General features: G+C 37.0%; 1 protein-coding gene across 1 annotated transcript; it reads left to right on the forward strand.

The window, feature by feature from the left end:
- The first annotated feature begins 1616 nt into the window (after positions 1-1616).
- Positions 1617-8359, forward strand: LOC104222496 (homeobox protein HD1). Its single transcript, XM_009773729.2, has 5 exons — positions 1617-2552; positions 2968-3088; positions 6428-6618; positions 7632-7763; positions 7874-8359. The coding sequence occupies exons 1-5, from the start codon at positions 2235-2237 to the stop codon at positions 8012-8014; spliced, it is 903 nt and encodes a 300-aa protein (XP_009772031.1). The 5' UTR covers positions 1617-2234; the 3' UTR covers positions 8015-8359.
- Positions 8360-17904: the final 9545 nt, after the last annotated feature.

A 17904-nucleotide genomic window follows, 5' to 3' on the forward strand; every position in this document is an offset into this window, starting at 1 on the left:
ATCTCAACCTCTTGGAGTTGGAGGGTGGAGTGAATACTTCAACATCTACCCCCAAAGAACCTTATTAGTAAATGTAACAAAAGTTTTTTTTCTTCTCATGTTCATATTTAATTCACAATAAGTATAGCGACAAGACTAGGGATCGACTTAAATATTTTTTTTCTAATTTTTTCCTAAAATTTTAAAACAATAAAATTTCTTTCATAGTATCGATGAATTTAGACGAGAAACATGATAGATTCGAGGATTGAGAGTATAAAATAGGGCAAAATACAAAATTGCCGACTAATTATATTTGCTAGGCGAAAAGTATATAAAATATGTATATTATATTCAAAAAAATATGTATATGTACCAAAAAAACATTTGGTCCGTAATTATTTTCGGGAACTAACTAACTAACTATATATATATATATATATATATATATATATATATATATATATATATATATATATATATTGTGAAACATATGTGACATATATACGTGTGTATGTGGCATAGTAATTAGTAGGTAGGGGGTCATGTGTTGCCTAACAAACAGTTAACACATGTTGTTTTGTTTTTCCTTTGTGATGGACCTGCTGGTACACAATTGTTTAATAGCGTAGAAAATAGACTGAACCTGAAAATCAAACACCAGCCAAAGAAATGTGACATTTCAACTTCTTTTTGCATTTTCCTTCTTCATAATTAATATATGTTTGAATATTAAAAATACATTTTTTTGACCTCCCATATACAAGGCTAGCTAATTCTTTTTAGTTGATCTTAAAAATAAGTTAATCATGATATAAATTACCTTTCGCAATTCATTCCTTTCAAGTAGAAAAAGAGAACAATGAGATTAACTTTATTTTTTTTTCAATTGCCTGAAGTGATTTTTAGAGAGAATTTGAATAATTTAATAGCTAGACGTTTCTTTGGGATAAAGTGAACAATAAAATAAATTATAAAGGTTAAGGGTACAAGATTTTTAAGTGCATTGCTGATTTTACCATACACCAAAAAAGGTATATTGGTGCATTAGACGAGGGATTAATTAATTAATTAATTAATTAATTGTAGTGTGAAAGCAAAATTTCCTTGACATTAAGTGGCCATTTGGACATAAGAATTGTAAAATTCCGGAAAAAATAAAAATAAACAATTCAAGAAAAAATAATATTTGAAAATTAGAGTTGTGTTTGAATATGAATACAATTTGGAGTTGCTTTTGAATTTTTGTGAGTGATTTAAAATAAAAATTTTAAAAAATAATTTTTTGGAATTTTTAAAATTTTCGAAATTTAACTTCAAGTGAAATTTAAAATTTTCATGGCCAAATACTATAAAGATTTTCCTAGAAAAGTGAATTTTTTTTATGGCCAAACTAGGCCTAAATTTATTAAAGGAGATTATACCAAAGAAACATAAAAATGAAATACTTGTAATTTGTAAAGAGTAGGAAGTTAGAGCAAGAATGTCCACACCAAAAGAATTAAATAAGCTTCTAAAGTTAGGTTCAATTTTATATATCATGCTTAAAGAATACCCAATTCTTCTGATATTCTATCACCTAATCCTACCAATAACCTTATCTTAAGCAAGATTAGTGTCAATTTACTCTATTTTAAATATTAGCCCTCTTAATCAACCAAAAAAAAACTTAATCTATATACATAAAAAACAAAAAACTCCTCAAAATGTCAGGCCACAGCTGCAGCAAACAGCTTTATCTATAATCTCATTACCATCATCTTTCTCTTCTTGCTTCCCTTTCATAGTAATGATTCCACTCTGATGCTTCTTCTTCCTTTTCTCTTTTTTCCTCTGTATCATTTACTACACTTTTTCCAAGAAAACCAAAAAGCAAACTAATTCTTTTTTTATTTTCTTCTTCTTTCTGTGTATGTGTTAAAATCTGTAGCTCTTCAGAATAGGTGCAGAAAGTTTTGTTGCTTCAGATCCCAATATATATGCCATCTTTTTCTCTCTCTCTATCTCTTGAACCAATAGTAACAAAACTGTCTGCTTTATGATTTTGCTCATATTTTCTTTCATCATATTTCTCTGAAACCAAACAGTCCAAAAGTATACATCATCATATCATATTATCACTGTCTATTATCAAGTACATCAAGATTCTCTTCAGTGGTGGTCCTAAAAACCCCAATATTTCTTTCTTTTTTTGCTTTTTCACACAACCCCTTTGTTTATATGTTGTAAAGAGAGGATCTTTGGTTATTTTAGAAATGCAAGAACAAGGAGTTGGATTAATGGGGTCAAGTAGTGGTGGAGGAATTGGTGGTTTAGGAGCTTTAGGTGATGTTTCAATGGTGATTTCTGAGGATAATCAGAGACAGTTAAAGGGTGAAATTGCTACACATCCTTTATATGAACAGTTACTTTCAGCACATGTAGCTTGTCTTCGTGTAGCTACACCTATTGATCAGTTACCACTTATTGAAGCTCAGTTTTCTCAGTCTCATCATCTTTTGCGTTCTTATGCTTCTCAACATCATTCTCACTCTCTTTCTCCTCATGAAAGACAAGAACTTGACAATTTCTTGGTATGTTTTAATTTCCCCTCTTCAATATCCTTTGTCGCCCATCCTTTCTTTAGCCGAGGATCTATCGGAAACGGTCTTTCTGTCCGTTCAGGGTAGAAGTAAGACTGCGCACAACCTAACTTCCCAGACCTCACTTGTGGCATTACACTGGGTTATTATTGTAATATCTTGTGTCGCTGAACCGAGGGTTTTATGGAAATAACCTCTCTATCTCCACAAGATAGGGGTAAGGTCTGCGTATACACTACCCTCTCAGACCCATTACGTGGGATTGCACTGTGTTTCTTGTTGTTGTTGAAATATCCTTTGCCAAGAACTTAGTTTATTCAACTTTTGTTAAAGATTTAAGCTTTATTTACCTTTACTGATGATTATGTTTCTTGACGGTGTGTTTGGTGTGTTATTTATTGAACAGGCACAGTATTTGTTAGTTTTATGTTCCTTTAAAGAACAGCTTCAGCAACATGTCAGAGTTCATGCTGTTGAAGCTGTCATGGCCTGCCGTGAAATTGAGCAGAATTTACAACTTCTTACAGGTATGTGAAGTGTTTTTAACTTTTAACCAATATCTTTTAGCTTAACTTCTATAGAATATCACAGTTTATGTAAGAGAAGTTTTACACTATTAAATCATCTATATAGATAATTACAGCTATCTATTAATATTAAATAAGTGGAACAAATTACTTAAAAAACAAAATAAACAACATGTCATCTGGGCGGAGGTAGTGTATTGTTTATGGGTTCGGACGAACCCAATAGCTTTTGCTTAAACCTTGTTTTATATTAAAAAATTTATTAAATATGTATAAATATTTTATTGCGAACCCAGTAACTAAACAACAATAATTTCCCTGGCAAGTTTAGAACTCATATACTTCAAATCCTAGTTCCGTCCATGCGTGTCATAATAGGTTAAATTCTATATATTGTAGATATACATAAGTTAAATCCTACTACATCTCTATGCATATTGCATCTTAACAAAACATGAAAACTTGTGTACGTGAGGAGTTTTGTTTTACCAAAGTACAATGAAGGGAAATATGTGAACCTTATGTGTTGAAGTGCATGGTAATTAATTGAATGAATTTATTATTCTGGTTTGATGCTTAGGATAAGTAATGGGAATTTGAGGTTCTTGTTTTAGTGCAACCATACAAGTTAGAGAGTTGGGTGGTAGTGGGACCAAGAAAGGATATATATATATATATATATATATATATATATATATATATATATATATATATATATATATATATATATATATATATATTAGGTGGAGAGTTTAGTTGGTTGGTGATGGAAGGAACAAATTAGAATAGGCTAACAAACTAACAACTGATGATTGATGAGAGGCTGCATTAGAATATTATTGGATTTTTAGAACCACTTTTCTAGCTTTGTTTGTGACTTGTGATTCACTGCATCGGATTCATCTTGCAAAAAGAAGATATGGAATCTTAATTCTTTTTCCTCCAACATCTCTTCCAATCATGTTTAGAGATTGTGTATATGATATGGTAATTGTACAATCATTAGTATTACCCGCCTAAGGAACTTGTGAATTACTTGCTTGATGATTTAAGTTATTTGGTAGAACGCTCATTTCCTGACATGAGTTGATACTTTTTATGTTTCATTTTATATGATATTTTTTTGTCCGTTCTAAAGAGAATCGTTAAGTTTTACATTAGCTGGGAGAACGTGTTATAGTATAGCAGTTATCTCTTTATGAGTTAGTTTTTTGGGATTGAGTCATATGCAAAGTGTGTTTTTTTACATGGTATCATAGTCAAATCCATAGAACCCTTATTATTGTGTTTTCCAATATTGGGATCTCCATGTTATATTATCCATGCCATGTATTGGGCGTGTGGGAGGGTGGGGTCTGGTGAGGTGGGGAGTGTGTTAGGTCCCATATTGGTTGAGAAAATGGGTTGAGGTCTTATATAGTTTTAGTCAATTCTCCCCCGTGAACTACCTTTTGGGGTACCCCAAGGTCCATTTCTTCACAAGAATGATATTACCGTTCTATATTTAGAGATCCTTTTTTTTTTAAAAAAATTCACATTTTACCCTTAATTAACAACATATATACTCGTCTAGCTGTAAGAATGTTATGATTACAAGTTCTAAGGACACTTTTAATATGTTATAGGTTCATTCTAAGCACCTGGGGAAAGCATAATTAGTATATCATAACAACTGACTTGTGTAATATATAGCTGGTAAATATCTCCACTTTTCTTTTAATCTCCTTTTAGCAAGTCAAGGATTTGCATAAGATAGGATTCAAAGTCCTTGTTTAATAACCAAGAAATTCGCGATGGCTAGTTAGTGCATGAATCACGGTGGATAATGAGTTTGTTTTTCTAGCCTTCTTCACTTAAATGCACACCTTTTGTTCATAACATTATTCGAATACGTGAATGTGCATCTAACTTACACATTATGCATTGCACTCTGACTATTGAACCAAATCATTCGAGACAAGAGTGACAGTCCTTGTTCCTTAACCCCATTATGAAATAAGCTTAACCTCGATCTTTTGATTTACCATTCTATATATATAAGCAAAAGTAATTAGCTTCCCTTTTTTCCACCCCGTTTTTTCTTTTAATCCGAAAGCATATTGCATATTTATGATGTCTCAGTTTTCTTTTTAAATTTTTATGTTTGTTCTTGATTTAAGGAGCTCAATCAGTTGTATAATATAAGATAAAAATATGAAACATGAAAATATAATATCAGTAGTTTCCAATTCTATATCTTCAACTGCAATAGTTTCCCTATTATGTGGACTGTTCCATACATACATGTAGCAATTAGAATTAGGTGAATAAATCAAAACTGTGCTACAACTGTCGGTTTCATGTGGCAGAAGTATTGGCATGACAGTTGACATATCCTTGCGAATATATGCAAGAAGACACATAGAAGAATACTCAACATCATTATTTTTTCCTAATGCAGTAAAATAATAAAGTGTATTATCATTTTAGTGTTTTCTATTTGTGGTGTCTAGTAGCATTTGTTATTCCCCTAGCTTGGTTATATTAATGCTTTGTTTTTTTATTGTTTATGTTTTTATCTTTAGTATTTCTGGCATGACCTTCTTATTACTGTTCTCCTGTTCTTATCTTATTTTCTTGAGTTATGGGTCTTTCGGAAACAATTTATCTACCTCCGCAAGATAGGCGTAAAGTATGCGTATACTTTATCCTCCCCAGACCTCACAATATGAAATTACACTGAGTATGTTATTGTTGTTGTTTAGTAAAATAATAAAGTGCTTACATAAAAATGTAATACAACTTTGCTTATGTCAAGAACGTTCATATGAATAATTATGACCGTTGCATAGGCTGAAAAAAGTACTCATATCTGATGTTTACATCAATTATATGTAAGTTGTTTTCCCTATTAATAAGTTTTTTCCTTGTCAGCAAATGAAATAACTGTCAAATCTAGACCAACATATAATGTATTAGTGTGAAAATTAAATTTACATGACTAGTACTGCTGCAAAAATAAATGTGGATAACATTACATCTTATCCTTTTTGTCCCTTCATAAGGATATGAAAGGAGGAACTATACACGTATGATTGCCTCTCTGTATATGTGTATAGTTATTTTACTTACATTAATGTCATGTTTACCAATAATTGAAGATAAATTATAATTATTCCACTTAAAAAAGGTAAGCTTTTGTGCATGTAAAAAGGCAATAAATCAATGAGACTAATAGCTACCAAGTATTTTTACTTGTTTAAGAATGTGTTTTAACCAAGTGCAAGAAGTCAGAAACCTACATCCAAGTTTATTTTAATTTTCTGAAATGTATATCCCCATTTTTTTTTTCTACCTCAGGAGCAACACTTGGAGAAGGATCAGGTGCAACAATGTCAGATGATGAGGATGAGCTACAGATGGATTTTTCATTAGATCAATCAGGAGGTGATGCGCATGATTTAATGGGTATGGGATTTGGTCTTCCAACTGAATCTGAAAGGTCCCTTATGGAGAGAGTCAGACAGGAATTAAAGATTGAGCTTAAACAGGTGACCTCCTCAAAATCTATCATTTCCCTAAAAGAATTTCAACTCTTATGATAGTGTAAAATAATTTTTACATTGACAAATCATCTGAAAGATAATTACAGGTAATAACTACTGTCCATAGTAAGTGAGATTAGTAACATGAAAAATAATATGGATTATATGAGATAATTACAGGTAATAACTACTGTCCATAGTAAGTGAGATTAGTAACATGAAAAATAATATGGATTATCTGTTAAAACATAAAGGGTAGGGTGCACTACGTTCACGCAATGCGCGGGATGCGGGAAAGGGCCGGACCACAAGGGTCTTATTGTACACAGACTTACCTTGCATTTCTCTAAAAGTCTGTTTTCACAGCTTGAACCCATGATGTCCTGGTCACATGATAACAATTTTACCAGTTACGCCAGTTGCAACCCCACTTATCAAATGGGCCTGGCCAGTTGTGGACTGACTTTGCCCAGTTGACATGTATACTTTTGCTTTGGTGAAATATATAGGAAGCCAACTAAATACTAGTAGCTCACAAGTCTTAATTTGTATAGCTTTTTGATTTTGATATCATAACTACTGATAAGGGGTGGCAATTCGAGCTCAAACCCGCCCAATCAGCCCAAGATTTGGTTGGTCATTGATCCGTTCATTTGTTGAACTCAACCTATCTTGACCAACCACATCTTAGCCCATCTAAAGTTGGACTGATTTTTAGCCTTAACATTGTTAAAATATCTTAATTTTTTTTTAAATTTGATATGTTATATATGACCATGACAAAATAAAAAAGTCTTTTTTGGTAATTAAACAATTTATAAGAAAATAATACACATTATTAAAACTCGGTAAAAGTTGGACGAGTTGGGCCATAACTCAAAATTTAGCCCATCTTGACTTAGTCGATATTCTCAGCTCAAATAACTTTTGGACGGGTCAGTCACTCGGCCTATATTGAACCGCCCAAAATTAACTCAACCCGCTCATTTGACACCTTAGCTACCAACTGGTTATTGCAGGGATTTAGATCAAGAATTGAAGATGTGAGGGAAGAGATACTGAGAAAGAGAAGGGCAGGAAAGTTACCAGGTGACACCACTACTGTTTTAAAGAATTGGTGGCAGCAACACTCAAAATGGCCTTATCCAACTGTGAGTCTGTTGCCTAGTAATTTATATCATTTCCTCTGAAATCTGAAAACTTTTATAAGTCCCTTTAAATTTTATCATCATTGTTTATAGTCAAGATTTCTAATATGCAGGAAGATGATAAGGCAAAACTTGTGGAAGAAACAGGGTTACAACTGAAGCAAATAAATAACTGGTTCATCAATCAAAGAAAGCGCAATTGGCATAGCAACTCACAATCTGTGACATCCCTAAAGTCCAAGCGCAAGAGATAGACAAAAACAACAAGGTCCCTTGAAATCAAGAACATATATAAGTGATGGTGATCATATATGAATATCAGAAAATCTTAGAAAAATCAGTAGATTAGGGCGGATTGTAATGTATGGTACTCAGAATGGTATACATATATTGAATGGTAGGAGTAATTCTGTTTTCTGAATACAACTAACATCTTTTGAGCTCTGGAATGACACTGTTTCCTGTAATTCTAATGGTTTAGTGGTTTGTGTTTTTTAAGTAGAAAAATATCATACAAACAGATAAAGAGTATTGAAGCTGATATCATGTTTTCTGAGTAACACACTATTGACAGAAATGAAATTGGAAGAGTTTTATTATCTGCAGAACATATATACATTTTGTGTTTCTTTACTTGTTTATTACTACTTGTTATTCTTGCATTAGGGTAGCTGTCTACAGTACACCTCTTGGGGTGCGATCCTTCTCCTGATCCTGCATGAACGCGAGATACCTTATGCATTGAACTGCCCTTTCTTATTTGTCTACGAAGGTAAAGTTGTAGATTTTAATTAATCAATCAACTTTCAACAATAGAAGAAATTGGGAATTGACGGTTGTGCTCTTTCATTCCTTTAATTTTTACTTTATTCTTATAAATTTTTTACACTAGTGCTATCTCTCTAAATTGCGGACAACTTGACTATTTCTCTAAGTATCTACAGTAATTATTACAAGAAACTGCTATACCCGTACTCCTATTTTTATTTTTATTTTTATTTTTATATATATAAGCTCCTAATTTTTATTACATGACGATTGGACTTTTCATTCCTGGAAATGCCCTGACCCATATTTAGAGCCCGTTTGGGCGTGAAAATTTTCACTTTTTTTCGATTTTTTTTTACTTTTTTTTCGACATCAGTGTTTGGCCATAAAATTTTCAATTTTCACTTGAAAATAAATTTTGTAATTTTTCGAAAATTTAAAAAACTCCAAAAAGCCGTTTTTCAAAATTTTCACTCAGATCACACAAATTCAAAAATAACCCAAATTTATATTCATATCCAAACACAATTCAGAAGGAAAAAGAGCTTTTTTTAAAAAAAAATCAAATTGCTAATCAAATCGATGAAGGGGAATTTTGGTGTAATGGGTAAAGTTACTGCCATGTGACCAGGAGATCATGAGTTCAAGTCGTAAAAAACGCTAATCAAATCGATATCACGTTTATATTATAGGCTCTTACCAAACTCCCCCCAATCTTTTTATATGTCTTTTGAATTTTTGGTACACCATTTAATAGCATTATTATAAATGATAGCGGAGCCGCAAGATGATTCAATTGAATTTTCTTCAGTGCAAAATTACACTGCTTTTATAGGATAAAAACAAAAGCTTTCATACTTATATAGAATTTGAATCCGCTTAACATAAGAGAAATACATGTTTAAATCTTAGGTGTAACATTTTTGGATTTTCTGAATTCCTTTTCAGAATTTCTGGCTTAGCCGCTCAAGTGCCGGATTTTATCAATCTCTTCACGTGAAGATCTTGCTTAACATGCGCTACTTCCCCTTGTTATTATAACTTAATTGCTACAGCCGTCCAGTTAACCGAACCAATAAACCTTTTTTTTTTTTTTTTTTGCAAATAATTTAAATAAACAAAAAGTTAAGTGTTGAACGCATTCAACGAAAAAGAAATGGTATTTGTACTTACTACATCCATCTAAGCAAGTTATCCAAATAAAATAGGGACAAAGTTGAACATGACTTAGAATTTTACCAACCAATGTCACCATCTTCTAAACTACTATTTTCTCCTATCTGTATGGGTCGAAATCTAACCACGGGTCGAAATCTAACCACACGAGAATCGGCGCAAAAAAGGAATGGCGAGGAGTCGATTAAGTCGTGGTTGTATCCATAAGGCACCATAACGACGAGTATCTCGGCCACGGCCGAGGTCGAACCATCAGAAAGCCTGCATGGCGAAGTACATGTCATGGTATTTAGGGGGGATGACCTAAAGTACAATTGACATATTAGGGTATCCTGGCTAAGTACTATTGAATAAAGGGAAATACTTACTATATATATACTAGGTAAGAGAACAAGAAGGGGAACTCTTTCTCTTCTTCTAAAAACACAGAAGAACGGGAGAATGTTTCTCAGGAAAAACAAGAGAAGGTTTAGAACTTGGTTGCTGATCTTTGTAATCATCATTATTGAATCAATAAAGATAGATCTTGCAACTATTAATGACATTCCTTATTTTTCTTCTTCATTCTTACATTATAGAACAATACGTCAAGAATGTAAGCCCGTCATTTACATTTGATACATTTTATAATCTTAAAGAGTTTATGAGCTTAATTATATCCTATTTTCTTGTTCAATATTCTTTGATCTAGAGTTAATTATCCATGGCTAGGATTTATCCTCTATTTTCTTATTAATTTGTTTTTAATGAAAGGTTTAATACTTTTTTGATAAAAACATTTGGCGTTGTCTGTGATGATTTTCTAGCCAAAATCTTAGTTCCCTCTAGATCTAAAGTCAACCAGAGTTTTACTTTCCGGTTGTCATAGCCTCGCCCTCTCAATATAAACACCAACTTGAGAAAGTTGTAGGCAAGCTTTTGAAATAACCAAACCAACCAGGGTTAGATCTTTGCATGAAATCAAAATTATGTCTGATATCTATACAAAATCCATGTCTTGTTGTAGCGATGAGTTTGGTACGTCGTATGAGTTCTCAAAGTAGGATTATGGTCACTACGCACTAAGCATGTCCGTAATCCTATTTGCTATATTGACGTTAGATACCGATCTATACTTCCACCTCTTAGGAAGGGACGATAGCCTACTGTGTGATATTTTGAAATAACCAGCTTATCCTGCCTTATTTTTGTACCCGTATGTACAGAGTGCAATTTATGGACGAAGTATAACTTATGTTTCCCTTATTTTTGTGCACATCGGACGGGATCAGACTAGGAAAATGTTCCACACCGTACCATCCCGCAGGCAACGGTCAAGCAAAACCCTCCACACCACACCATATATTACAAATAATAGACAAACGGTTCAGAACAAGCCCGCATTATTAAGAAAACCTACATAATCTGGACTAAGCGGTGAGCCCATGGAACGTACAGTCTCTCCAACATAGGTAGAACATGAACTCGAAAAGCTTGCACATATACTCGCCATGACAATCCTACGCCAATTGAACTGACTAAATATTACGAATCACGTCCGAACTTCGTTTGAATTAATCAAGACCTAGGGTGCCGAGAAGCCCAAGCAATAAGTTCATCTCTCGTCCCATCAACGGCCTTTCCAGGCCGAGCAATGAATGGACTAAATAAACTGGGACTCATCCTGACGCACACATAAATGATACATCAACGAGCAATATTCTCCAATAAAAACAAGGCCGGGTGCGACATTCTTACCACTCTACAGAACCAGCACATCGCCAAGTGAAAGTTAAATTCGATCTCGTTTGAATTAACAAGTCAAGGTTCGACCTCGTCGAACTCATAACGGGTCATAATTCAGCCTCGCTCGAATTTACACCCTTACGTCCCGGCCATCGCCAAGCGAAATTTAAATTCGATCTTATTCAAATTAACAAGTCAAAGTTCGACCTCGTTCGAACCTATAACGGGTTATAATTCGACCTCATTCAAATTTACAACCTTACGGCCCCCGGCCATCGCCAAGCAAAAGTTAAATTCGATCTCGTTTGAAATAACAAGTCAAAGTTTGACCTCGTTCGAACCCATAATGGGTTATAATTCGGCCTCATTCAAATTTACACCCTTACGGCCCCCACCATTGCCAAGCGGAAGTAAAATTCGACCTCGCTCGAATGTACAAGTCAAAACTGACTTTGCTCAAGTTGGCAAGTCTGAATTCGACCTTGCTCGAATATACAAGTCAAAACTAACTTCGCCCAAGTTGGAAAGTATGAATTCGACCTCGTTTGAATATACAAGTCAAAACTGACTTCGCCCAAGTTGGTAAGTCTGAATTCGACCTTGCGTGAATTTACAAGTCAAAACCGATTTCGCCCAAGTTGGAAAGTCTAAATTCGACCTCGCTCGAATTTACAAATCAAAACTGACTTCGCCCAAGTTGGCAAATCAGAATTCAACCTCGCTCAAATTTGCAAATCAGAAGTGACTTCGTTCGAATAACAAGACGAGATCTGATCTCACTCTAATCAAGCGAACTAAAGTCGTCCTCATTCGAATTCCCAATTAAAAATCAGGGATGTCTGAAGATCTTTTTCAAAAAAAAAGAGAAGAGAAAGAAATTCAAAAGATATGCAACTAAAGGCAAAACAACTGTCTTATTCAGAAGATGTACATATGCAACAACTGCACCTTATAAAAGGCCAAAAGCCTCCCCCCCCCCAAAAACAACAACAACAACAAAAGAACAAAAAAACTAATTACAAAAGCTGCAAAAAACTTCACTTGGCATCATCCCCACTGCCGTTCTCTCCAGCATTGTCATCATCAGAAGGAAGTCCGTCTTCAATCTCAGCACCCTCACCGGCCTCTGGTGTTGTAGGGTCATAACTGCAGGCAAGACGAGCCTCGCGTGCCTTCGCCTGAGCATATTCAAAAGTGACCTTAGGAATACTTCCCGCCTCCCACAAACCCTTGTATATATCTCGTTTGGCCTCAGCATGGACCCATATCTCGTACAAATGGCGGAGGATAGCAGCAGAGGCAAATCTTGGGGGGAGGGGGGCTGAGCCAACAGCTACGCCTTCTCGGCCTCGAGAGCCACAACTTGGTCTCCCAGGTTCGAGGCATCCCGCTCGAGCTCACTGATCCGCTTCTCAAGCCTTCCCTCTTTCAGTGCGGTCGTTGCCCTCTCGGCTTCCCACTCAGACCTAAGGACGTGGATAGTATCTTCCAGTATCGCTGCCCTCGCCAAAACTGCCACTTAGGCTCCCTTGGCCCTCTATAACTCGGCCATCTTCCTTTCCAGCTTAGCCACCTTCTCCGTCCACTCTGCACTCAAATCAGCAACTATAGCGACATTCTGCTCAAGCTCGGCCCGCAGAGACAATACCTTTGCCTAAAGATCCTCGCATTCCGTTGCAACCCCTTTGCCCAACTCGAGCTCCTCGTCTTTCGCCCTAAGCAGCCCCTCAAGCTCGCTACATCTACGGATAGACCCATCAGATCCTCATCCCTTTTCACCAATTCCTCTCTGATGGATTGGACGTTGTCTCCCGCCCTAAGTTGTTGTGCATCTCATGGCACCTGTCGCGATATCGATGATACTTTGCGGCCATTTTCAGAAATACATCGGGTCGCATCTTAGCCTAACGAGCGCTCTCGATCTCTAGCATGTAAGTCTAAAAAAAGGGAAGAATCAGCGAAAGAAAATGGCACAAAACAACGATAATAGCAAAAGGAAACTCACCCTCTAGGCCATCCCAGCCATGTCGCGTGATAGATCGGAGTCACTAATCTCCCGAAGAGACCCACTTTCAGTGGCTGAGCACAGAAGGTCAAATTGGGGCACCAAGTCCACCGTGTCCTCCAGCAGGTTGAAGTCCGATGGAATTTTGAGCACACGAGAAGGACCTTCCGCCCTCACATCGACCTTGGTAAAACATTCATCGAACATCCTCATATCCTCAGGACCAATGTCGGAGTCAGATTCGTAATCATCTACCACCACGTCCTTCAACCTCTCATTAGCCGAAGAGGAGGCGAGACCCTATCGGGACAATGATGGACCACTCGGAACAATCGCAGCGGCCTCCAAACTCTCTCCCCTACCGCGTCAGCCTCTTCCACGACCGAAATAGGTGTCATCTCCATGCCCAGGCCAGTATCATCGCCAGCTTCAGATACCACCAAAGTGGGGTCGCCCCTCGAGGATGTTTCAACCAATGATTCCCCCTCTAATAACCTCTGCCTCTTTGACAGTGCCTTTTCGCCACTGTTATGAGAAGGTTCATCTGTTGGAACCGGAGTGTCCGACCGAGGAGAAACCTCCGAACGAACAGGTTCAGTCGCGGACGCGGTCCGTCGAGCAAACAAACTTTGGATGCCCTCATCCATAGTTGCCCTTGGAATGGGTCGGGCAGAGGAAGCCAGCTGGCGAAAAAAAAGCGTAGGAGCCCTTGCCCTTCTCGCTCCTCTCCGACATGCCAATGATAAGAGATTCGACCAAACAAAGGTATAAGGTAAAAGAAAATACAGAGTAAATGTCACGACCCAAAACCACGTGACCGACACCCAGCACACTACTGTCACGGCCCTAAAACCGACCTGGTCGTGATGAAGCCTATCGTGAAACTAGGTCTGCCGACACAACTCCCAAATTAACCATTTATAAATAAGAATCATGTTTAAGACTTTAATTTAAACAAATATTTCATAATATAAGTCTAAATGAACAATGCGAAAATAATATACAAGCCCGACATCGGGATGTCACAAGTCATGAGCATCTATTAAGGTTTGAATATAACGGAAAAGTCTGAAAATGTACTGAATACAGTCTAACGAAATAAGAGGGAGAAACGCAGTGCTGCGAACGTCGGGCGCTACCTTGCTAAACTCCGATAACTCTGCCTTCGAGCAATTAACACCCGCTACCGGGTTCAGAAATACCTAAATCTGCACACAGGGTGCAGGGAGTAAAGTGAGTACTCTAACTCAGTGAGTAATAAAGGTAAATGAAAGCTGAGTAGTAAGAAAGCATGTAAACCACGTCAAAACGCTACAACAAATACAGGATATTTCCAGCACAGTACAGAAATCATTTACTTCGTAAATCATGCTCAGTTTCGGTAAAACCCTTTTAAAAATAATTTTCAATAGTTTCAAACGAGTGATAAAACGGTGAGTAAACATGATGGAAACATAAGCAGCCCTTCGGCAAAATATGTACCATAAACCACTCCTCGGGCATAATATCAACAGAACTAGCCCCTGGGGCTACCTCACAATCACTCGTAATCTGCCCCTCGGGCATAACATAAATCAAGAACCTCCCCTCGGGTAATAACATGGAACAACATCAACCCCTCAAGCTATATCACATAACACACTAGGTACCCGCGCTCACTGGGGGTGTACAGACTCCGGAAGGGGCCCCTTACGGCCCAAGCGCAATAACAAGTCATCTCGTGGCATAATCAATCTATCACTCACTCAGGGTACCCGCGCTCACTGGGGGCGTACATACTTCGGGAGGGGCCCCTTACGACCCAAGCACAATATCAAGTCATATCGTGGCATAATCAATAGGTTATCAGCCTTATATCAAGCCACCTTGTGGCGTACAACTCAGGCCCTCGGCCTCATAATCATAATCAGTACAACACTGCTGCGACGTGCAGCCCGATCCCATAATAATCCTCACAACACAGGCCCTCGGCCCTACTCAGTCAAAAATCTCTAAAAGCCACTCGGGCACAGTAAAATATGATGTTCAGCCCAAAATATCATTTAAAATATTAAACCAGAGTAAACATGGTCGAGTTATAAAAACAGTAGAATATAGCACGACTGAGTAGAGATATAAAATCAAAAAAGTAAGGAAATAGCAATAAAAATCCCCTAAGGGTCCAAAATAATTGGCACGAGGCCTAAATATGGCATTCAGCCCAAAACATGATGATAGCAAACAGTTTTCAATCAAATATGCAGTAAAACAATCATTCGGGATGGACTAAATTACAATCCCCAACGGTGCACGACCCCACTCTCGTCATCTAGCGTGTGCGTCACCTCAATATAGCACAACGAAGTAAAATCCGGGGTTTCATACCCTTAGGACAACATTTACAATCATTACTCACCTCTATCCAGTCCAGACTCTAGCCCGTGATGCCTTTTCCATCTCGAATCGACCTCTAGATGCTCCAAATCTAACCAAAATCAGTACATAACCATTAAAATATGCTAGGGGAACAAAGCTCACTCAAAAATATCCAATTTACCTCAAAAATCCCGAAATTGCTCAAACCCGACCCCCAGGCCCATATCTCGGAATCCGATAAAAATCACATCAATAGAATCCCCATCCTCTCACGAGTCTACCCATATCAAATTCATCAAATTCGACTTCAATTGCCCATTCAAATCCCCAAAAGAATTCTCAAACTTTTCTTCCATTTTTCCCCAATTTCCACTCTAATTTCTCAAATTAAATGATGAAATTCAAGAATAAATCATGGAATTAAACCAAATATGAATGAAGAATACTTACCCCAATTGCTCCACTGAAAATCTCCTCAAATTTCACCTTCTCCCGAGCTCTCCAATAGTTTTTGTGATATTGGACTTAAACCCTCGTTTCTAAAATATAAACTGACTGCCCAGGTTTAACCATTCGCGAACATGGTAGCTTCCTCGCGTTCACGAAGCACAATTTCCTCATACCCCAAAATCCTTTTACGTGATCGCGATGACCCACTCGCGAATGCGGACCTTCACTAGCTCAACCATCGGGAACCTGACAGCCTCCCCGCGAACGCAATGAATACTCAGCTCACCCTTCACGTTCACATCTACACTTTCACGAACGTGAAGAACAAAATTTTCCATCTTAGAGAACACTCTTCGCGAATGTGAAGCCCTTCAGCGAACGCGATGGACAAACCTTCTACAACATAAACCAGCAAAATCTGCCAACACTCAAAACCAAATATTGGTCCGTTAACCACCTGAAACTCACCCGAGGCCCTAGGGACCTCAACCAAACATGCCAACATATCCCATCACATCATTCAAACTTGTTCCAACCTTCGGAATGCTCAAAACAATATCAAAATACCAAGATCACATTGAATTCAAGCCTAAGAATTCCAAAAACTTTCAAATTTTGCTTTCGGTCAAGAAGTCTATCAAACCTCGTTCGAATGACCTGAAATTTTGCACACACGTCATAAATGATACAAAGAACCTACTCCAATTTTCAAAATTCTATTCCAACCCCTAAATCAAAATCTCACCTATCAACCGGAAAATGCCAAAATTCCAATTTCGCCAATTCAAGCCTAAACCTTCCACGGACCTCCAAAGTACATTCCGATCATGCTCCTAAGTCCCAAATTACCTAAAGGAGTTAACCAAATCATAAAAAATTCCAATTCAAGATTATATACAAACAAGTCAAAACTTAGTCAACCCTTTCTAATTTTAAGCTTCAAATTGAGAATTGTTCTTCCAAATTCATTCTGATTACCCTAAAACCAAAACCGACGATATACATAAGTCATAATACACCACACGGGGCTAGTCATGCCCAATAACTCGCGAGTGTCGCGCCCCTTTTTTTTCCTAAGCGGGAATCGAGTTTATGACATTTGGAGAGACAACTCATTCCTTTTGGGAACTGGGTTTGAATTTGGAGAGTCATCACCTAATGATTAGGGTGCATTAGGACACCAAAAGAGTTCAACTTGAATAACCAGAGATAGGGTAAGGGCTTGAAATTATTCTAAGGGGAAGGTGTTGGGCACCCCTCAGAATCCACTAGTGTGGTTCCCGGCTAGACAATTATTGTGAATTGAGATACAATTAACGTATAAGCAAATAAGGCTCATAGGGGATTTCAACATATAATAGTTTGAAAGTAAACAAGTTTTGAAAGAACAATTAGAAAAGCTGATTTTTTAGAATAAGGAGTTAAATTGTTAAAAGAATAAAGAGTAAAGGAAAGGGGGCCCTAGGTTTATTGAAAATATGGATCACCCCACACAATGTCCGGTAATAACTCCTCAATGAGGGGCTACACGTGACATTATCGCGTGGTCATCATATCCATATTTACCCTTCCCACCCCGTTAAGGTACTAAACGTGGATTGGTCTCGATTACTTATTGCATGCTATTACCCATCCCATTTCTATCAATCCCGGAGGCACTTAGGA

Source organism: Nicotiana sylvestris, chromosome 8, assembly GCF_000393655.2.
Source record: "Nicotiana sylvestris chromosome 8, ASM39365v2, whole genome shotgun sequence".
NCBI classification, from domain to species: Eukaryota; Viridiplantae; Streptophyta; class Magnoliopsida; order Solanales; family Solanaceae; genus Nicotiana; species Nicotiana sylvestris.